Source organism: Zootoca vivipara, chromosome 8 (genome assembly GCF_965207765.1).
Source record: "Zootoca vivipara chromosome 8, rZooViv2.hap1.1, whole genome shotgun sequence".
Lineage (NCBI taxonomy): Eukaryota > Metazoa > Chordata > Lepidosauria > Squamata > Lacertidae > Zootoca > Zootoca vivipara.
In genome coordinates, this window is record NC_142591.1 from 50,921,014 (window position 1) to 50,937,026 (window position 16,013).

General features: G+C 40.3%; 1 protein-coding gene across 2 annotated transcripts; it reads right to left on the reverse strand.

Annotated features, from left to right (window-relative positions):
- Positions 1 to 337: 337 nt before the first annotated feature.
- Positions 338 to 14,990, reverse strand: LOC118078330 (DGAT1/2-independent enzyme synthesizing storage lipids). Of its 2 annotated transcripts, none has more exons than XM_060277813.2 (7): positions 14,840 to 14,990; positions 10,548 to 10,917; positions 9,188 to 9,352; positions 6,919 to 7,109; positions 3,871 to 3,931; positions 3,463 to 3,602; positions 338 to 535 (listed from the first exon to the last, which is right to left on the reverse strand). In XM_060277813.2, exons 2-7 carry the CDS (start codon positions 10,819 to 10,821, stop codon positions 431 to 433), a joined length of 936 nt encoding a protein of 311 aa, XP_060133796.1. In that variant the 5' UTR covers positions 10,822 to 10,917; positions 14,840 to 14,990; the 3' UTR covers positions 338 to 430. The 2 variants fall into 2 exon arrangements, with proteins under 2 accessions (XP_060133796.1, XP_088531639.1); XM_088675513.1 differs by lacking the exon at positions 338 to 535 and adding an exon at positions 710 to 831.
- Positions 14,991 to 16,013: the final 1,023 nt, after the last annotated feature.

A 16,013-nucleotide genomic window follows, 5' to 3' on the forward strand; every position in this document is an offset into this window, starting at 1 on the left:
TTCTGGATCCTTTTTTCCCCTCTACTTTTTTTCCTAAATGTTTAGAAAGGTTGAGCCATTATAGGGCTCAAATCTTGGAGCGACCTTTTATAAACATAAAAGAGGTGTCACTGTATTAATAGAAGTGAATTATAGTCATTATTATTTCCCTTGTAATATTATTTTGTGTTTCAGTTAAGAACTCGCATTCCCATTATAAAAGGGACATTCTGGGAGTATTGCAGGATAGGACAAGACTTGTATGTCTTCGAAAACCTAGGACCTTCTGTATGCCCAGCAGGTGCTGAGTTACTGAGCTAGGGTCCCTTCCAGATAATTAATAAACAATCCAGCACAATTCTGTGTATAACAACTTGGCTTTAATAACATAATTATTAATGCTTCCTATTACAGACATCTCGTCAGAAACACTGCAGCAGTTTTATATGAACTAGTTAGCTTTGTAATGCTTATCAAATCGTTCTGAGAGAGCTCTTAATATATTTCCTGGCCTCTTTTGGTATTTATCCCGAAGATTTTCCATTGCAGTCTTTGTCTGTTGAAAGAAGTACAAAGGAATACATTGTGTTATATCAATATGTTGCAAAATGGATATTCACAGTTATTCATATCTGTGAGGAAAAAGCTAAAGGGATCAGAACCAGGCAGAATAAAGAATCCCATTTTTTCAAGTTACAGACACAATATGACAGTCCTCAAGACTGACTTTTTCAGCATGGAGGGTTGGACAAGAGTTGCCAGAGCCAGGAAACTCCAGTAGGAAAGTGTTCATCTCTCTGTGAATCCAGCCCACTGTCTTTATGGTTGTTGTTTTTACAAAGAGTTCCATGCCTGAAAACAGCACAGCAGGGCATGGGTAAAAATAGCAGAGTAGCATGGAGTCCCATTCACTTGCAGAGTTGCAATAAGTCAGACAAACATTAGAAGTTCTTCAGTAATAGTTTTACTGTGGGTTAGGAGCCTACGACCTGTCCATGCATGGCATAGCTCATAGCTTCTCTGTGTTATTCAAGCCCCTTCACAACGACAAGGCATTGATCCATGAAGGGCCAGTAAGATACAATCTAAATCAAATCCCTTATGAATACACAGTGGAAGTGCGGAACAGGTTTAATGATTTAGATGTGGTGGACAGAGTGCCTGAAGAACTATGGATGTAGGCTCGTAACATTATACAGGAGGCAGCAATGAAAACCATCCCAAGGAAAAGGAAAGGCAAGAAAGCAAAATGGCTGTCCAACGAGGCCTTACAAATAGCGGGGAAGAGGAGGCAAGCAAAATGCAAGGGAGATAGGGACGGATACAGGAAACTGAATGCAGATTTCCAAAAAAATAGCAAGGAGAGACAAGAGGGCCTTCTTAAATGAGCAATGCAAAGAAATAGAGGAAAACAATAGAATGGGGAAAACCAGAGATCTGTTCAAGAAAATTGGAGATATGAAAGGAACATTTCGTACAAAGATTACCATAATAAAGGACAAAAGTGGTAAGGACCTTACAGAAGCAGAAGTTATCAAAAAAGAGGTGGCAAGAATACAAGGAGGAATTATACCAGAAAGATATGGAGGTCTCGTACACCCCAGGTAGTGTGGTTGCTGACCTTGAGCCAGACATCTTGGAGAGTGAAGTCAAATGGGCCATAGAAAGCACTGCTAATAACAAGGCCAGTGGAAGTGATGATATTCCAGCTGAACCATTTAAAATTTTAAAAGATGATGGTGTTAAGGTGCTACACCCAATATGCCAGCAAGTTTGGGAAACTCAGCAATGGCCAGAGGATTGGAGAAGATCAGTCTACATCCCAATTCCAAAGAAGGGCAGTGCCAAAGAATGCTCCAACTTCTGCACAATTGCGCTCATTTCACACACTAGCAAGGTTATGCTTAATATTCTACAAGGCAGGCTTAGGCAGTATGTGGACTGAGAACTCCCAGAAGTGCAAGCTGGATTTTGAAGGGGCAGAGGAACAAGAGACCAAATAGCAAACATGCGCTGGATTATGGAGAAAGCTAGAGAGTTCCAGAAAAACGTCTACTTCTGCTTCATTGACTATGCAAAAGCCTTTGACTGTGTCAACCACAGCAAACTATGGCAAGTTATTAAAGAAATGGGAGTGTCGGATCACCTCAGCTGTCTCCTGAGAAATCTCTATGTGGGACAAGAAGCTACAGTTAGAACTGGATATGGAACAACTGATTGGTTCAAAATTGGGAAAGGAGTACGACAAGGTTGTATATTGTCTCCCTGCTTATTTAACTTATATGCAGAATTCATCATGCGAAAGGCTGGACTAGATGAATCCCAAACCGGAATTAAGATTGCCGGAAGAAATATCAACAACCTCAGATATGCAGATGACACAACCTTGATGGCAGAAAGCGAAGAGGAATTAAAGAACCCTTTTATGAGGGTGAAAGAGGAGAGCACAAAATATGGTCTGAAGCTCAACATCAAAAAAACCAAGATCATGGCCACTGGTCCCATCACCTCCTGGCAAATAGAAGGGGAAGAAATGGAGGCAGTGAGAGATTTTACTTTCTTGGGCTCCTTGATCACTGCAGATGGTGACAGCAGTCACGAAATGAAAAGACGCCTGCTTCTTGGGAGAAAACAATGACAAACCTAGACAGCATCTTAAAAAGCAGAGACATCACCTTGCCTACAAAGGTCCGTATAGTTAAAGCTATGGTTTTCCCAGTAGTGATGTATGGAAGTGAGAGCTGGACCATAAAGAAGGCTGATCACCGAAGAATTGATGCTTTTGAATTATGGTGCTGGAGGAGACTCTTGAGAGTTCCGTGGACTGCAAGAAGATAAAACCTATCCATTCTGAAGGAAATCAGCCCTGAGTGCTCACTGGAAGGACAGATCGTGAAGCTGAGGCTCTAATACTTTGGCCTCCTCATGATAAGAGAAGACTCCCTGGAAAAGACCCTGATGTTGGGAAAGATTGAGGGCACTAGGAGAAGGGGATGACAGAGGACGAGATAGTTGGAGAGTGTTCTCGAAGCTACGAACATGAGTTTGACCAAACTGCGGGAGGTAGTGGAAGACAGGAGTGCCTGGCGTGCTATGGTCCATGGGGTCACGAAGAGTCGGACACGACTAAATGACTAAACAACAACAACAAGATCCTACAGTGCTTACTGGGTCCCCCACTGGTGGAGAGGGCTTGGAGGAACCCTCTGGAGCACATGGTGGGGAGAAGAAGTCCTATTGCATGAACAGTTCTTTGTGCAGCACTACATAAAATGCATAGATTTTTCATGGTCTCAACAAGTTACGGAGAGGGAAAGCTGAGTGATGAACATGATGCACAAAAGTCTATATGATGAACCCTATCTCTGGTTGTATAGAATGAGGAAGCCAGTAGGCATAATACAATTTATAGAACTGAAGGAGAGAAACCAACAGGGAAAAAAACATTCTGCTATTATATTTCCAAGTGTAGAGTTAACTTACTTTTTCAGCCAGCTCTGCAGCTGTTATATTTGGATCATATGGGATGGGTTCTCCAATATATGTCCTCATTTTCACTGGAAATGGTCCATATATGGGAAGGTAGAGAAGTCGTGTTTTCTCATATAACCATCTTGTCAACCCTATGTAAGAAAGTGAAAAGAGTCTGAATTTTAGCAATTCCAATCAATCCATCCCAGAGATGAGGTTACATAATTTGAGTGCATATTTTTTAAGAAAAGCGCCACTTTTGCAGATAAGTGTACATAAGTGTACATTGAATAAACTACTAGTACGTACAAAATAGGGGTTGTTGTTGTTTTTTAAAAAAATCATTATGTATTATTAAAATGTTTATTGCCTAATATCAGATCTCTTAATCAACCAAGGAATATAAGGTATTTAGCTCACTTGTCCTTCCAATGTTCCTGAATGCTTCACGAACGTTTTGTGTAAACATAGGGATGATGGGCTGAAAGAATAAAAGAAGAAATACAAAATCAAAAGAAAGGTGAAAACTGGAGAATTACTTCACCCCAACCACCCCACCTTTATTTTGGTTAAGGATTACAAGAATGCTTTGCATCTGGCAATATAATGATAAGCCAGACATACTTCAAAAATACTGACATATCTATTCAAATATCTCACATGAAGAAACTGCCCCCCCCCCAGATTTTCAGGAATTGAAGAGGAAAAGGGGGGAAGCCATTTTTCTTTCAAATTTTCATTTATTTCAGCATTTTGTTTTAAAGCAGGGGTGGGAAACCTGTGCTACTCCAGATATCATTTGACCCCAAAACAGGATATTTGCCATCCTTTGCTTTTTAGGATGCTAGAAGATCAAGGGTGTCTTGTGGGTCATTCCATATCAAGCGATCCAACATCACACATGAAATGAGTCTGAAAACATTTATTGTTCCATTATTTATACTTTGCATCAAATGATTTTCAAGAGCATTTGTTGTACAAGTTTCATTTTTTGTCAAAGTATAAGTGCAGCCAGTTGCAGTCCTTTGTTGGAGCCTTCTTAGAACTTGTGCTCGCCCCACCTTAAGTACATCCCAACTAGATGGGTAAACAAATGATGATGCTGGGCCTGGCAGGTGTAAGCAGGTCATAGTTGCTTCTTCACTTTCATAGTCCATTGGCAGCACATACGTCAGCCACCATGTTTTATTGTATTCATAGGTCACTACCCAATTATCTCAGCCATATCCAGAGATTTTATACCTCCTTCAGTGGAGAACTTCTCACTCTCATTGCTAAAGGTGTACACTTTGCTCACCATTTCTGTTGGGCTGGATGTAGATGGAACAAAGCAATGAAATCCTTGTGTTCCCTTGATCACTTCCACTCTTTCAAATAGTCGTTTTAGGAACATTTCTTCCTAGGAACTGGAGCCAGTGTGGTGTAGTGGTTAAGAGCAGTCTACTCGTAATCTGGAGAACTGGGTTCGCGTCTCCACTCCTCCACATGCAGCTACTGGGTGACCTTGGGCTAGTCACACTTCTTTGAGGTCTCTCAGCCCCACTCACCTCACAGAGTGTTTGTTGTGGGTGAGGAATGGAAAGGAGAATGTTAGCCACTTTGAGACTCCTTAGGGTAGTGAAAAAGCGGGATATCAAATCCAAACTCTCCTTCTTCTTCTTTTTCTTTTCTGTACTCCTCATTTGTTGAAAATAAAAACTGGATAGAAGGGATGTTATCTTAGCACCAGTTAAACAGTTCCAGCAGTGCCATGATTTTGTTTGATATATATTTTGCTGTAATGTTCATGAAATGAAGTACTAACAAGAATTCTTTTAAAGTGTTTTTGTGTAGTAAGGCAAAATGGTCATTTTATTAAAAAAAAATCAAACCCTCATAACTCACCAATGGGATGAGTTAAAAAATTGAAATTTTAGATTTAAACTTAGTTTTGATAATTCAACAAGTGTACAAAATATTGAGAAAATTGGATGGCATTAGGTTAAAAAGTTGGATCACTCGGTATAGAATGACCGTTATCTAGGGAAAGCGTGAGGACAATGCAATGTTCCTGTATGCTTCACAAATGTTTTGTGTAAATATAGGGATGATGGGCTAAAAAAATAAAAGCAAAAGCAAAAGGAAGCTGATAACTGGAAAATTACTTCACCGCAACCACCCCACCTTTATTTTGGTTAGGAATAATGCTCCACACCTGGCATTACAATGACAAGCCAGCCAATCCAAATTCCTCAGAGCCCTCCTCCACATTCCCAGATGCGTATCTAACGCATGGGTCAGACTTGAAACGGGAACAACGAGAGTGGAGGCTTTAATCTGCCTATCATCAATCTATAAATGGCTGGCTCTAAATTTGAAACCACAAGGAATTGCGCCATTGATCCTATGCGACCAGTTCCAGTCCGGTTGGCAGCTAGCGGTTCTGAACTCTCTCCAGAGTATGGGCCTTGCCCCCCAAGCCCTGCTAAGATTGAATCTAAGACAAGCTAAAGCAATGGTCAGACAATGACTCATTGATATCAAAAGACAACAGGACTGTTCAAGATGCCCTGAATACAGAACTGGAGAAATTGAGAGATACATAGCCGCCCCGGCACCCTACCTCTCCTTTCTCCTGTTAAAAACTGCAAGAAGGGCTTTTACACTTGCCAGAAGCGAGGCATTGCCCACGCCTGTGCTGGAGGGGCTTTATAAAAAAAATCCCATACGCCCAAAGACTCTGCGTATGCCCATTAGGGGAAATTGGAAGCCCAGAGCACCTGTTCTTCAGATGCCCTCTCTATGAAGAAGCTCGAAGGGAGATCCTGGGCCCCTTACTGGTGAGGTTAGCAAGCCTCCTGGAAAAGCAATTATACAACATGCTCATGCTAGGTAACGACCTGAAGAGCACCAGGGCGGTCGCCAGATTCTGTGCACAAATATGCAGACACAGACTTTCTCCCGAGTCCGCCTGAATTTTCTCAAAATATGGTACCCCGAGCGAGCTAGGCTCAGCTTTCTGCAGCTTCTATTTTAAGGGTTAAACTTTTAGCATAGTTATATAATTAACAATTATCTTTTAAATGTTGTTCAAAGCGTCTTATGTACGTTATGCTCCCGGAAACTGTTCTTCCAAAGGGATCCATTTTATTTTTATTTTATTTTCATTTTACTTTTAAGAGCTGGTCCTCGACCGTAATAATAAAATTATGTTATGACAAGCCAGATGTAATTGACTTCAAATTGCACATGCAGATTTTCAAGAATTGAAGAGGGGGGAAAGCTATTTTTTCATTTTAAAAGTAATTGAGATCAATAGCTTAAAAAAAACCGGGTGGGAAATACTTGGAACTCCAGATATCATTTGACCCCCAAACATTTACCATCATCAACCATTTAGGATGCTACCGGTAGATCAAGAATGTCAGCACATTATGACTTATCTAGGATAATTGTGAAGACAATGCAAATTGCCCAAAGATCACTCACCACTTTTGCCTCCAAAGCTATCTGAGCGAAACCTGTGCGTTTACCCCACATTAAGCTGTAGTCATTACTAAAGTTTGCTTCTCTACTTCCACCAGGTGAAATGCCGATAAAATGGCCGTTCTTCAAAATTTCGACACATTCAGCTTTACTGAAATCTTTCAAACCGACGGTATCAAAAAATATATTCAGCCCTGAAAAAAATAAGCCCCAAATAATAATAAAAAATCATTTTTTATAACCCTTATTTAGGAAATATTGTTGACGCTATACAAGTGTCATTATTCCAAAGATATTGTACTATTACGGATCACAAGCATAGTTCTCTGCCAAACCTTTTCAAGTAGGATTTCGTGGAAGTGCTGAGGTGGCGACCTTTTTAGACATGTGTTCCACAAGTCAAGTCTGTAGTACAACAGAATGACATTCAAGTTTGCATTATGATAAAAAATACAGACCACAGTGCCTTGCTGCATGCACAGAAAGACAGATACACACACACATGGCACTGATGAGCCCATGCTGGTTGAATCCTACCTACACCAACACACGTTCATCTTTTCATGCACACATAAGTGGGTGGAGATTATATGCTGCGTTTATTCACCCAATGCAATGCCCCCCAAACAGAGCACTCTGTGCTACTGGGCCTCTTTGGGCTCTGTCCTTCCTTCCTTCTTTAAATGACCTTTCTGTGATGCCATAGTTTCCTGGTGTGGCTGCTGTGTGCATACAGAGGAAGATGATGTGGGGGGAGTGGCAGCGGGGGGCCATGAACACTACAGCAAGGGTGCCACATGTGTTCAATTGCAGTGTCACATGGGGGCATAAAAGCCGTGTGTGGGAGTGCTTGATTGGCCATGTGTTCGGGTGGGGCCATGTTTTCTGGTATCTTTGTAACTGAAGAAATCATCAAGTTAGAGACCCTATTTCTTACACCTTGGACTCTTCTGGCATTAAAGTCAGCAGCAATTATATGCAGTTATAGCACATCAATCAGATGTCACAATATGTAGATAGCCCCATTTTTTAGATCCCTGAGGAAGACTGTAGACAGTTGTACAACTAAACACGATATTTCTGCATGGAAGCACAGGAAATGTCTTGCGATTACTAGAGTAAAAAAAAAAGGACTCTCATAGCTGTTTTGAGGTCAGATAAGGTATTCCTGTAATCTGTGATCATGGGCCAAAAGACCCAGGTTGACATGCTTTATTGGAAACATAGCCTGATTCAAATAAGATGCCTGAAACATTATTGGAAGAAGACGTTGAGGCTGTAAATGGCCAAAAGCAAGCCTGCAGTTCCCAACTTCCTGTTTTGTGTGGACACTCCATCTCATTCTGGGCTCATCCATTGTTGTAACTCAGATGGGAATCTGTCAGGGCAACTTATCACTGGGAAATGAAGTGAGGCATGCTTTGAGGGGCTTGCCCCAAAAGCATAGGTAGGGTACAATGAAAGATCAACACTTGGTTAAGAGTTTTATTTTGGCTTACATTCCCCATGGTCACATCCATCATGATCTTCCTCATTTTTGTCGCTATAAAATGAAGCCTGCAATCATTTCTTGCTTGATCTGCAAACAGCTCTTTTTGAGCTCATGATTGTTCTTGGCAGGAGGTGAACTAGCTGGTGCTGTTCTCCTCCAGTGGCTGTTAGTCCAGGAAGGAAACATGTCAAGAGATAGCCAGGAAAATGGGGGAACATGATTCTTCCTGTCTTAGGGAACTTCCTTTCCAACTATATTTTTATTTGGCTAGTTTAATTTGATTTACAGATCCTTTAGGCAGTTATATTTAATAAAAAATACATTTTCTCTACAATACTGAATCCTCAGTCTTGCTTAAGGTGTGTTTTCTGTTGTGAACCACCCTGGGAACTTTGGATGAAGGAAGCTATACAAATTTAATAATTAAGGAATGATTTGGAAATAATGGTAGTTACAGGTAGGTAGCTGTGTTGGTTTGACATAGTCAAAAACGAAAGCTCATACCAATGGCAAACTTAGTTGGTCTCTAAGGTACTGCTGGAAGGAATTTTTCTTATTTTGTTTGGAAATAATGGTTCATGTTGTATTCATTCTGTAAAGATTTGGTGAAAAAGAACCGTCCTCTCTACCAACTTACTATTTCACCTCTTGCTGATATTTTATTTGCCTGTTCTTTTTCACCTGTTTGCCTGATAACATGGTTTTATATTTTATAGCATTGTTTTATGTCATATTTCACATTTTTTTGTAAAAAAGCATGATTTAAATTTAATAATTTACCTGGTACCTGATATATGGCATGATCGATTACTGAATAGCACTTTCTCTGTGTCTCCTTAAAAAGTTTAGCCACTAAAAGGGAATAGTCAATAGCAGTGACTGCGTGATAATAAACAATAACCCCTGGTCCTTTAGGGATATGTTCCATGCCAATAACTTCATAACCTGGAAATAATACAAAATGCAACAAATAAATATTACTTTGTTGAAAAATAAATGAAATATTGCAATCATTTATTGGAAGAAAACAGTGTGGTTCAGAACACTGAAATTTAAGATCAGCTAAAAGGCTCTCCTATATGTTGCAGCGTTCTGGATGCTAGGTTGTCATCCACATGGATCAAAACTTTCTCTGTTATGATCCTAGAATAAATGGTATAAATGGCTTACTTTTAAGTGCAGGTGGAAACATTTTTGCCTAGTCTTTGAGTAAGCTAAAATTGTGACACTGTTTTAATCTCCTTTAAGCATTTATATGAGTTATAATACTCATATAATCAGACCATTCTCTGAGTCACTTTATACAAAGTGAGAAAACAGTTTCCCAGACAGATGGAACCTTGACCATGTCATAAGCAGCCAAAGGGTTTCATCCTTATCACCCAAACTTGGTTTCAGTAATGAATTTCTGATTTATGCTTTAACATCTAAAGCAACATCACACTCTGGGAAGCAATGAGAACATAGGATGGATCCTGTTGATCAAGCCAATACTCTCTGTATCCCATCATCCTGTTTCCCGCAGTGTCCATCCAAATTAGCAGCCACCACCACATCCTGTGCTGACAAATTCCATGGTTTGTTTATGTTTCAGAGTTACTTAGTGGTTTACCATGCTCAGGAAAATTGCACACTCAAGGTCTCACTGCACGATGACATACTCATTACATTCGCTCTGTACTCACTACACATTTAAACCCAACCCCCTTCTCTTGCCACAATCCATGAAACTGTTTTTAAAGAGCTTTGCTAATTATAGCTCTGTGAGGTGTAAACAACATTCTCCAAGTTTCTTCTGGAGATGAGACATACTTTAAACGTGATTAAATGTATGGTGTTTATGCAGCCACCAGTTGACCCTTTCTTCTGTAATATATCTTAATATCATACCTCATAAAATGTTTTGTTATTTTTGTTTGCTTTGTACCTACATACATTTCCATGCCTTCATTTTGATCCTTATGGAGCCAACCCCGACTTGTAGCTGTTGTGACTCTGAAGTGGGTTTAGAGGTCCATTCCTGATGCACTGTAGCAACTATTGTTCCAGTGCTTCAAGTCTGAAATTCTGATGCTCGGTCCTAAGAAAGTATAGTAGCTGACAGGACTGAATGATTGGAAAAAAAGAAACCTTTACTCACCAAACCATATCTTTCCAACAATATCAGAAACTAGAGCCATACGTTTCCTTGGTTTCTCCCAAAAATTGCTATCACTTTCTTGCTGGTTATTCATCTTCTTGTAAATATGCAAAACAAATGAGAAAGCCCAGAGAAACAAAAGAATTGCTATCACTGGTGAATAAAGTAAAATCAGAAGCTTAAGTAACCACAAAGGATGAACCACTGAGGTTAGATATTCTTCCAAATAAGGAGAACTGATCCAGTTTTCCAGAATTTGAGAAAACCAGCTCATGGTTTCCTGATCTGAAGCACCTTGTGTATGCCAATGAAGGAAATATATGAAGTGAAAATTTCCTCAGTTGTGATGGAATTTTTTTCAACTGTTTACCTGGAAAACAGAAAATGCAGTACATTAGTTTGAACTGTCATCCCAGAAGCATTCATGATTACATGAAATCTCATGCGATTTAATGTTTTCCTAGTTTTCCCCACTGTAACTTGCCAAGTAGATGTATTGTTTTTCCAACCTCCATCATGCGGATGTACAACCTTACAAATGTATGACTCCATCATTTATTTGATGTAAAGCAAGCTGGTTTCATTCCACTGCTGGTTTCATTCCACTGCTGAAGTGAGAAAGGGTTACTTCTCTTTGAGTCAGCAGAAATGGTCCCCTGCCCCCCTAAAAATGCAGCTGCATGCAACTTGTGACTGTTTTATTTGTGTTACTGGGCAAATTGACACATAGCTCAGGATAGATAAAAGCTCAAGTTACAGCATTCACTGTTGGGGAGCACTGGAAACATGGAGACTGTTGGAATGATCCAGTTAAAAAGTGGAGGACTTTGTGAAGATCTTGTCTGAAGGAATTTGGACACATTGCAAGACTTTTGACTGAAAGAACTCTGGCAGTTGCTGGTCTTCGTTAACAACTGGACTTTGCTCTTACTCTGTCGACTTTGCTTCAGCAAAGTCAAAACGCTCTCTGGGCTCAGAGAGTGGTGACTTCTTGTAGAGTCTTGGTTTTTTCCTGTGTCTTTCTGCCCCCAAAGTAAGAACTATCTTTGCTGCACAGTTGTTTGCTATACTGGGCCTATCTGCTCGACTTAAATTCTGTGGTGCACACACAACACCGAACAAAAGGGAGGGTGGGGAAAACAGTGAGCTGATGGGTGGCAACATTTTGGGATTCACTACAAAGTGCCTCTTTTGGGGGATGTGAGGTGGAATAGCAGCTCTGCTGCCATATAAGGACAGGTGCCGATGGCCAAACCCTGTTATCACTGCCTCTAAAACTTATTTCCGGTTGGGTTATTGGAGATCATGCCACAATACTCAGCCATCACATTTTTGTCTACAAATTATGAAGTCATCTGAAAACCCATTAGCTTTACATAGTCGAATTGTATATTTTTGATTCTACTCTATCTTCACTACATCTTTCAACTTAATAGTATGAGAAAATAGACAAGGTTGATGGGGGGGTTTGCCTATAATAGCTGTGTGATAGGGATAAATCAATACCTGAAAAAGCCATAAGTGCTCCAGTTCCTCACCCCTGAGAGCCACAAAAAACTAAATTTCACTGCTGTGGTTTGTCTCAGTTCAGTCGCACCTTGGTTTTCAAACAGCTTAGTTCTCAGACGTTCTGGGAAGCCGAACGTCCAATGGGGCTTCCGCGGCTTCCAATTGGCTGCAGGAGTTTTGGTTTTCAAATGTTTTGGAAGTCGAACGGACATGGTACAACTGTAAACCTTACTGCTTCACCTGAGATTTAGGTGCCTCAGATTTTATCAGATCCTTTCAGACTTCTTGTTTCCTGCCGAGGGAAATGGCTCCCTCCCATGAGATTGGACCCCCAGTAGTGCCAGAAATTCAGGACTAATATGGGAGTAATTAGTCCTGCAGACCTCTCCAGGGTAAGAGAGGGCTTTCTCACCCACGGAGTCTGTTATCACAACACGATACCAAGCCTTGGCATGGAAACTGCGCACTCTCCAGAGTCATTCTCTCAAGCAGGGACACCTGTTTCTTAAAAATTATTCTGGACTGATGGAGATAAGGGAAGCAATCTGTGGAATTGCACAGTTGCTGTTATCTAAGTTTGGACTTCAAAGAAATTCTCATCATGGTGCTTGGATTTACGGAGGTGATCAGTACGTTCTTTCTTTTATATCTACATTTGCTTTTAAATGCCAAGCCTCATTAAGAAAGATCTCACAAAAATTTAAACGGAGTACAGATGGACTTCTATTTGCAATTGATTATTCAGCTGTGCAGTTTTAATCAGACTTGACAAAGATAAATGAGCGGAACAAGATGGCACTTGATAGGTGTGACGCAGGATGGAAAAAGCGGATTCCTCCTTAGAGACCAACTAAGTTTGTTATTGGTATGAGTTTACGTGTTCATAGTGGGAGGGTGGGGAGGGGTATTACTCATAAGGGTGGTGGGAATGGGTGATTGGCTGATAGGTGTGGTAAACCTGTTGACGACTGTTAATGACTGCAATTGGTCTTACAGGAAAACGCAAGGGGTGAGATGGCTAAAAATAGCCTTATTATGTATAATGAGATAAGAATCCAATGTCTTTATTCAGACCAGTTCTCTCCATGGTTTTAAATTTGCTAATAAGCTGCAATTCAGAAACTTCTCTTTCTAGTCTGTTTCTGACTTCTGGTGACTTCTGTTTCAGTGTATCTGAAGAAGTGTGCATGCACACGAAGGCTCATACCAATAACAAACTTAGTTGGTCTCTAAGGTCCTACTGGAAATATTTTTTATTTTTTTACCCTGTTTCTCATATTTTAAGGCATCCCCATAAAATAAGCCATAGCAGGATTTTTAAGCATTCAAGGAATATAAGCCATACCCCGAAAATAAGACATAGTGATAGGAGCAGCAGCAATGCCGGCCACGGCAGGAGGAGGAGGAAAAAAATAAGACATCCCTTGAAAATAAGCCATAGTGTGTTTTTTTGAGGAAAAAATAAATATAAGACGTGTCTTATAATATGAGAAACACGGTATTTTTTTACTACGGCAGAACAACACGACTACCAACCTGTAACTAGAACTATGGAAGATAAGAGCGAGCCAGGGAAAGCTGTGCTGGCAAACCGACAAGGTGTGTGTGTGTGTGTGTGTGTGTGTGTAAAGGTACCCCTGTCCATTAGGTCCAGTCGTGGACGACTCTGGGGTTGTGGTACTCATCTCGCTCTATAGGCCGAGGAAGCCGGTGAACCAGAGCAGTGCACAGAAACGCCGTTTACCTTCCCACTGGAATGGTACCTATTTATCTACTTACACTTTGAAGTGCTTCCGAACTGCTAGGTGGGCAGGAGCTGGGACTGAACCGCTGACTTTCTGATCGGCAAGCCCAAGGCTCTGTGGTTTAGACCACAGTGCCACCCGTGCCCCCACCCCCCCACACACACATTAAACTGTACCCAACATATGAAAGGATATATGGTTGTTTAACATGATTGAGAATCAATTAGCCAGTGACTGAGGACTTTGAGAGTTTAAGGTCAGAATGTGAAAAATATGAGAACAAGAAGAGGGCAGAAATATAATTATGTGAGATGAGTTCTTCAAAGGTCCAGAATATGGGAAGTCCATGTTAAATTTAATAATTAATCATTTGGATTGTAATTTGGTTTTTGTGTTTGTTTTTGAATTGGATTATGATTTGATTGGTTATTAATTGGATGTTCTTAATGGATTTTTTTTAAAAAAAATTATTATTATTATTATTTTGAAAGATCCTTTCCACCCACCCTTGTTAGGAATAGGGAAGCCTGCATCACAGGTATTTGAGGAAGAATGAATTCCAGAGGGGCACTGTTTCAACTACAAAAAATAATAATATCTCACATATATTTGAGTCTGCATGCAATGCTTTCCCACTGTAGGTTTGGACAGTAGTATACTCTTGTCATTAGCTACCATCCATATCAATCCCAGCTTCAAATCAACCCTGACTGAAGGAAACGAACATCCTAGCTGTGTTTTAAGTTGACAGTGTGGAGACAGGCTAAGTTGTTCATACAACTAGTTTTTACACGCACACACACACAGAGAGAGACAGAGAGAGAGAGCATTTCTCTATCTCTCTGCTGACTCCTGCACAGGAAGTGACAAATAACACAACTACTAGGACTTTTGCAAACAAAGCAGGGTCTAGTATGGTTTCAAATTGAATGAGAGACTGTGATGAGATTCCTGCATTGAAGAGGGTTGACTAGATCACCCTTGGAATCCCTTCCAGCTCTACACTTTATGATTCTATGAACATATTTTTTTACTTACATTGCAACTTCTCTGTGGATGCAGCAGAAGTCCTGTCTGGTGCACTTTTTCGTTGGCCAATTTGAACCTGTATGGAGACACGTCCCTTTCTGTGGTGCTTTAAAGAGGCTGTGATGAGTGTGCCATTTGCATGAAGAAATCAAGCATTGTGAAAAAGTCAGAAAGTTTAGGGAGCCTGCTGCTAAGAGGTTGTGCCCATTTGTAATTAAAGATTATGAAAGCACACCTACACTAGCAGCCTGATCACATAACAATATATTGCACCACAGAAAACCAGTTATTGACTAAGGGTTAAAGGTAGGTATTGTGAAAAGTGTGTTACCTCCATTTCTTAATACTGTAACATGTTCTGTTTACAATATTGAATCCTAGTGCTGCACCAGTAAAAGCTCTTCTATTGGCACCATGCTGCATTTAATTATGCAGCATCAATCTCTTGCTTAGGAGCTCCAGAAATTCCACGTTGACATGCTTTGCTATCAAAGGGTCTCTGGCCTTCGGCACATGTTCAATACTGTCAGGTGGAGGTGAAGGATGCAAGCCCAGCATGCATTCGTCAGTTAAGTCAGAGCATACATAATACATTGGTCCATTTACTCTGTCATGCAGTGTCTGCAATTCAGTCACAGACTCATTAAAAACTGAAGTTCATCAGGCGGTTTACAATACTGTATGTTGATGATCATATCTATATCTATATCTACATCTATATATCCTTATGTCTATATCTATTGTCAGGCTTTGGGGGATTCTATCCCTTCCCTGCCCCCGGGGGCAGCAAGAAGCAGAGAAAAACAATAAGAGTTCTTGCTAATGAACTATTTTCCCTCCTGTATATAATTTCTTATAATATTTCACAAAACATTTTTGTATGTCTTCCCTTTTTATCCAATTTCCCCCCCATTTCTAATATTTGTAATCATTTGCCCACTTTGTTGTTTCCTTAATCTCCATGCCAATAATTTCCCAATTCCCCCCCCCCCGGCTTCAAATGTTCTCTGTTTTGCCCATTTGATTTTCTTTTCTATCTCATAGCCCATTAATGCAGATAGCTCTTTTTGCCAGATTTTTACTTGTGCTGCTGCTTTCTTATTTTTAGGATTTTTTAAGCTAATTCTTTTTCTTTTTCCTCTAATTTTCCCTTGATTATATTTAAATTCTTTTCCCTCTTTTT

Bases quoted from the DNA above. Each gene is read 5' to 3' on its own strand.
- LOC118078330 (XM_060277813.2), bottom strand. From the start codon at position 10,821: ATGAGCTGGTTTTCTCAAATTCTGGAAAACTGGATCAGTTCTCCTTAT. The intron at 3,932-6,918 runs GTGAGTGATCTT...TTATTCTTTCAG, and splicing joins TAGCTTTGGAGGCAAAAGTG to CCCATCATCCCTATGTTTAC. The intron at 3,603-3,870 runs GTGAGCTAAATA...TTTCTTACATAG, and splicing joins CAGGAACATTGGAAGGACAA to GGTTGACAAGATGGTTATAT.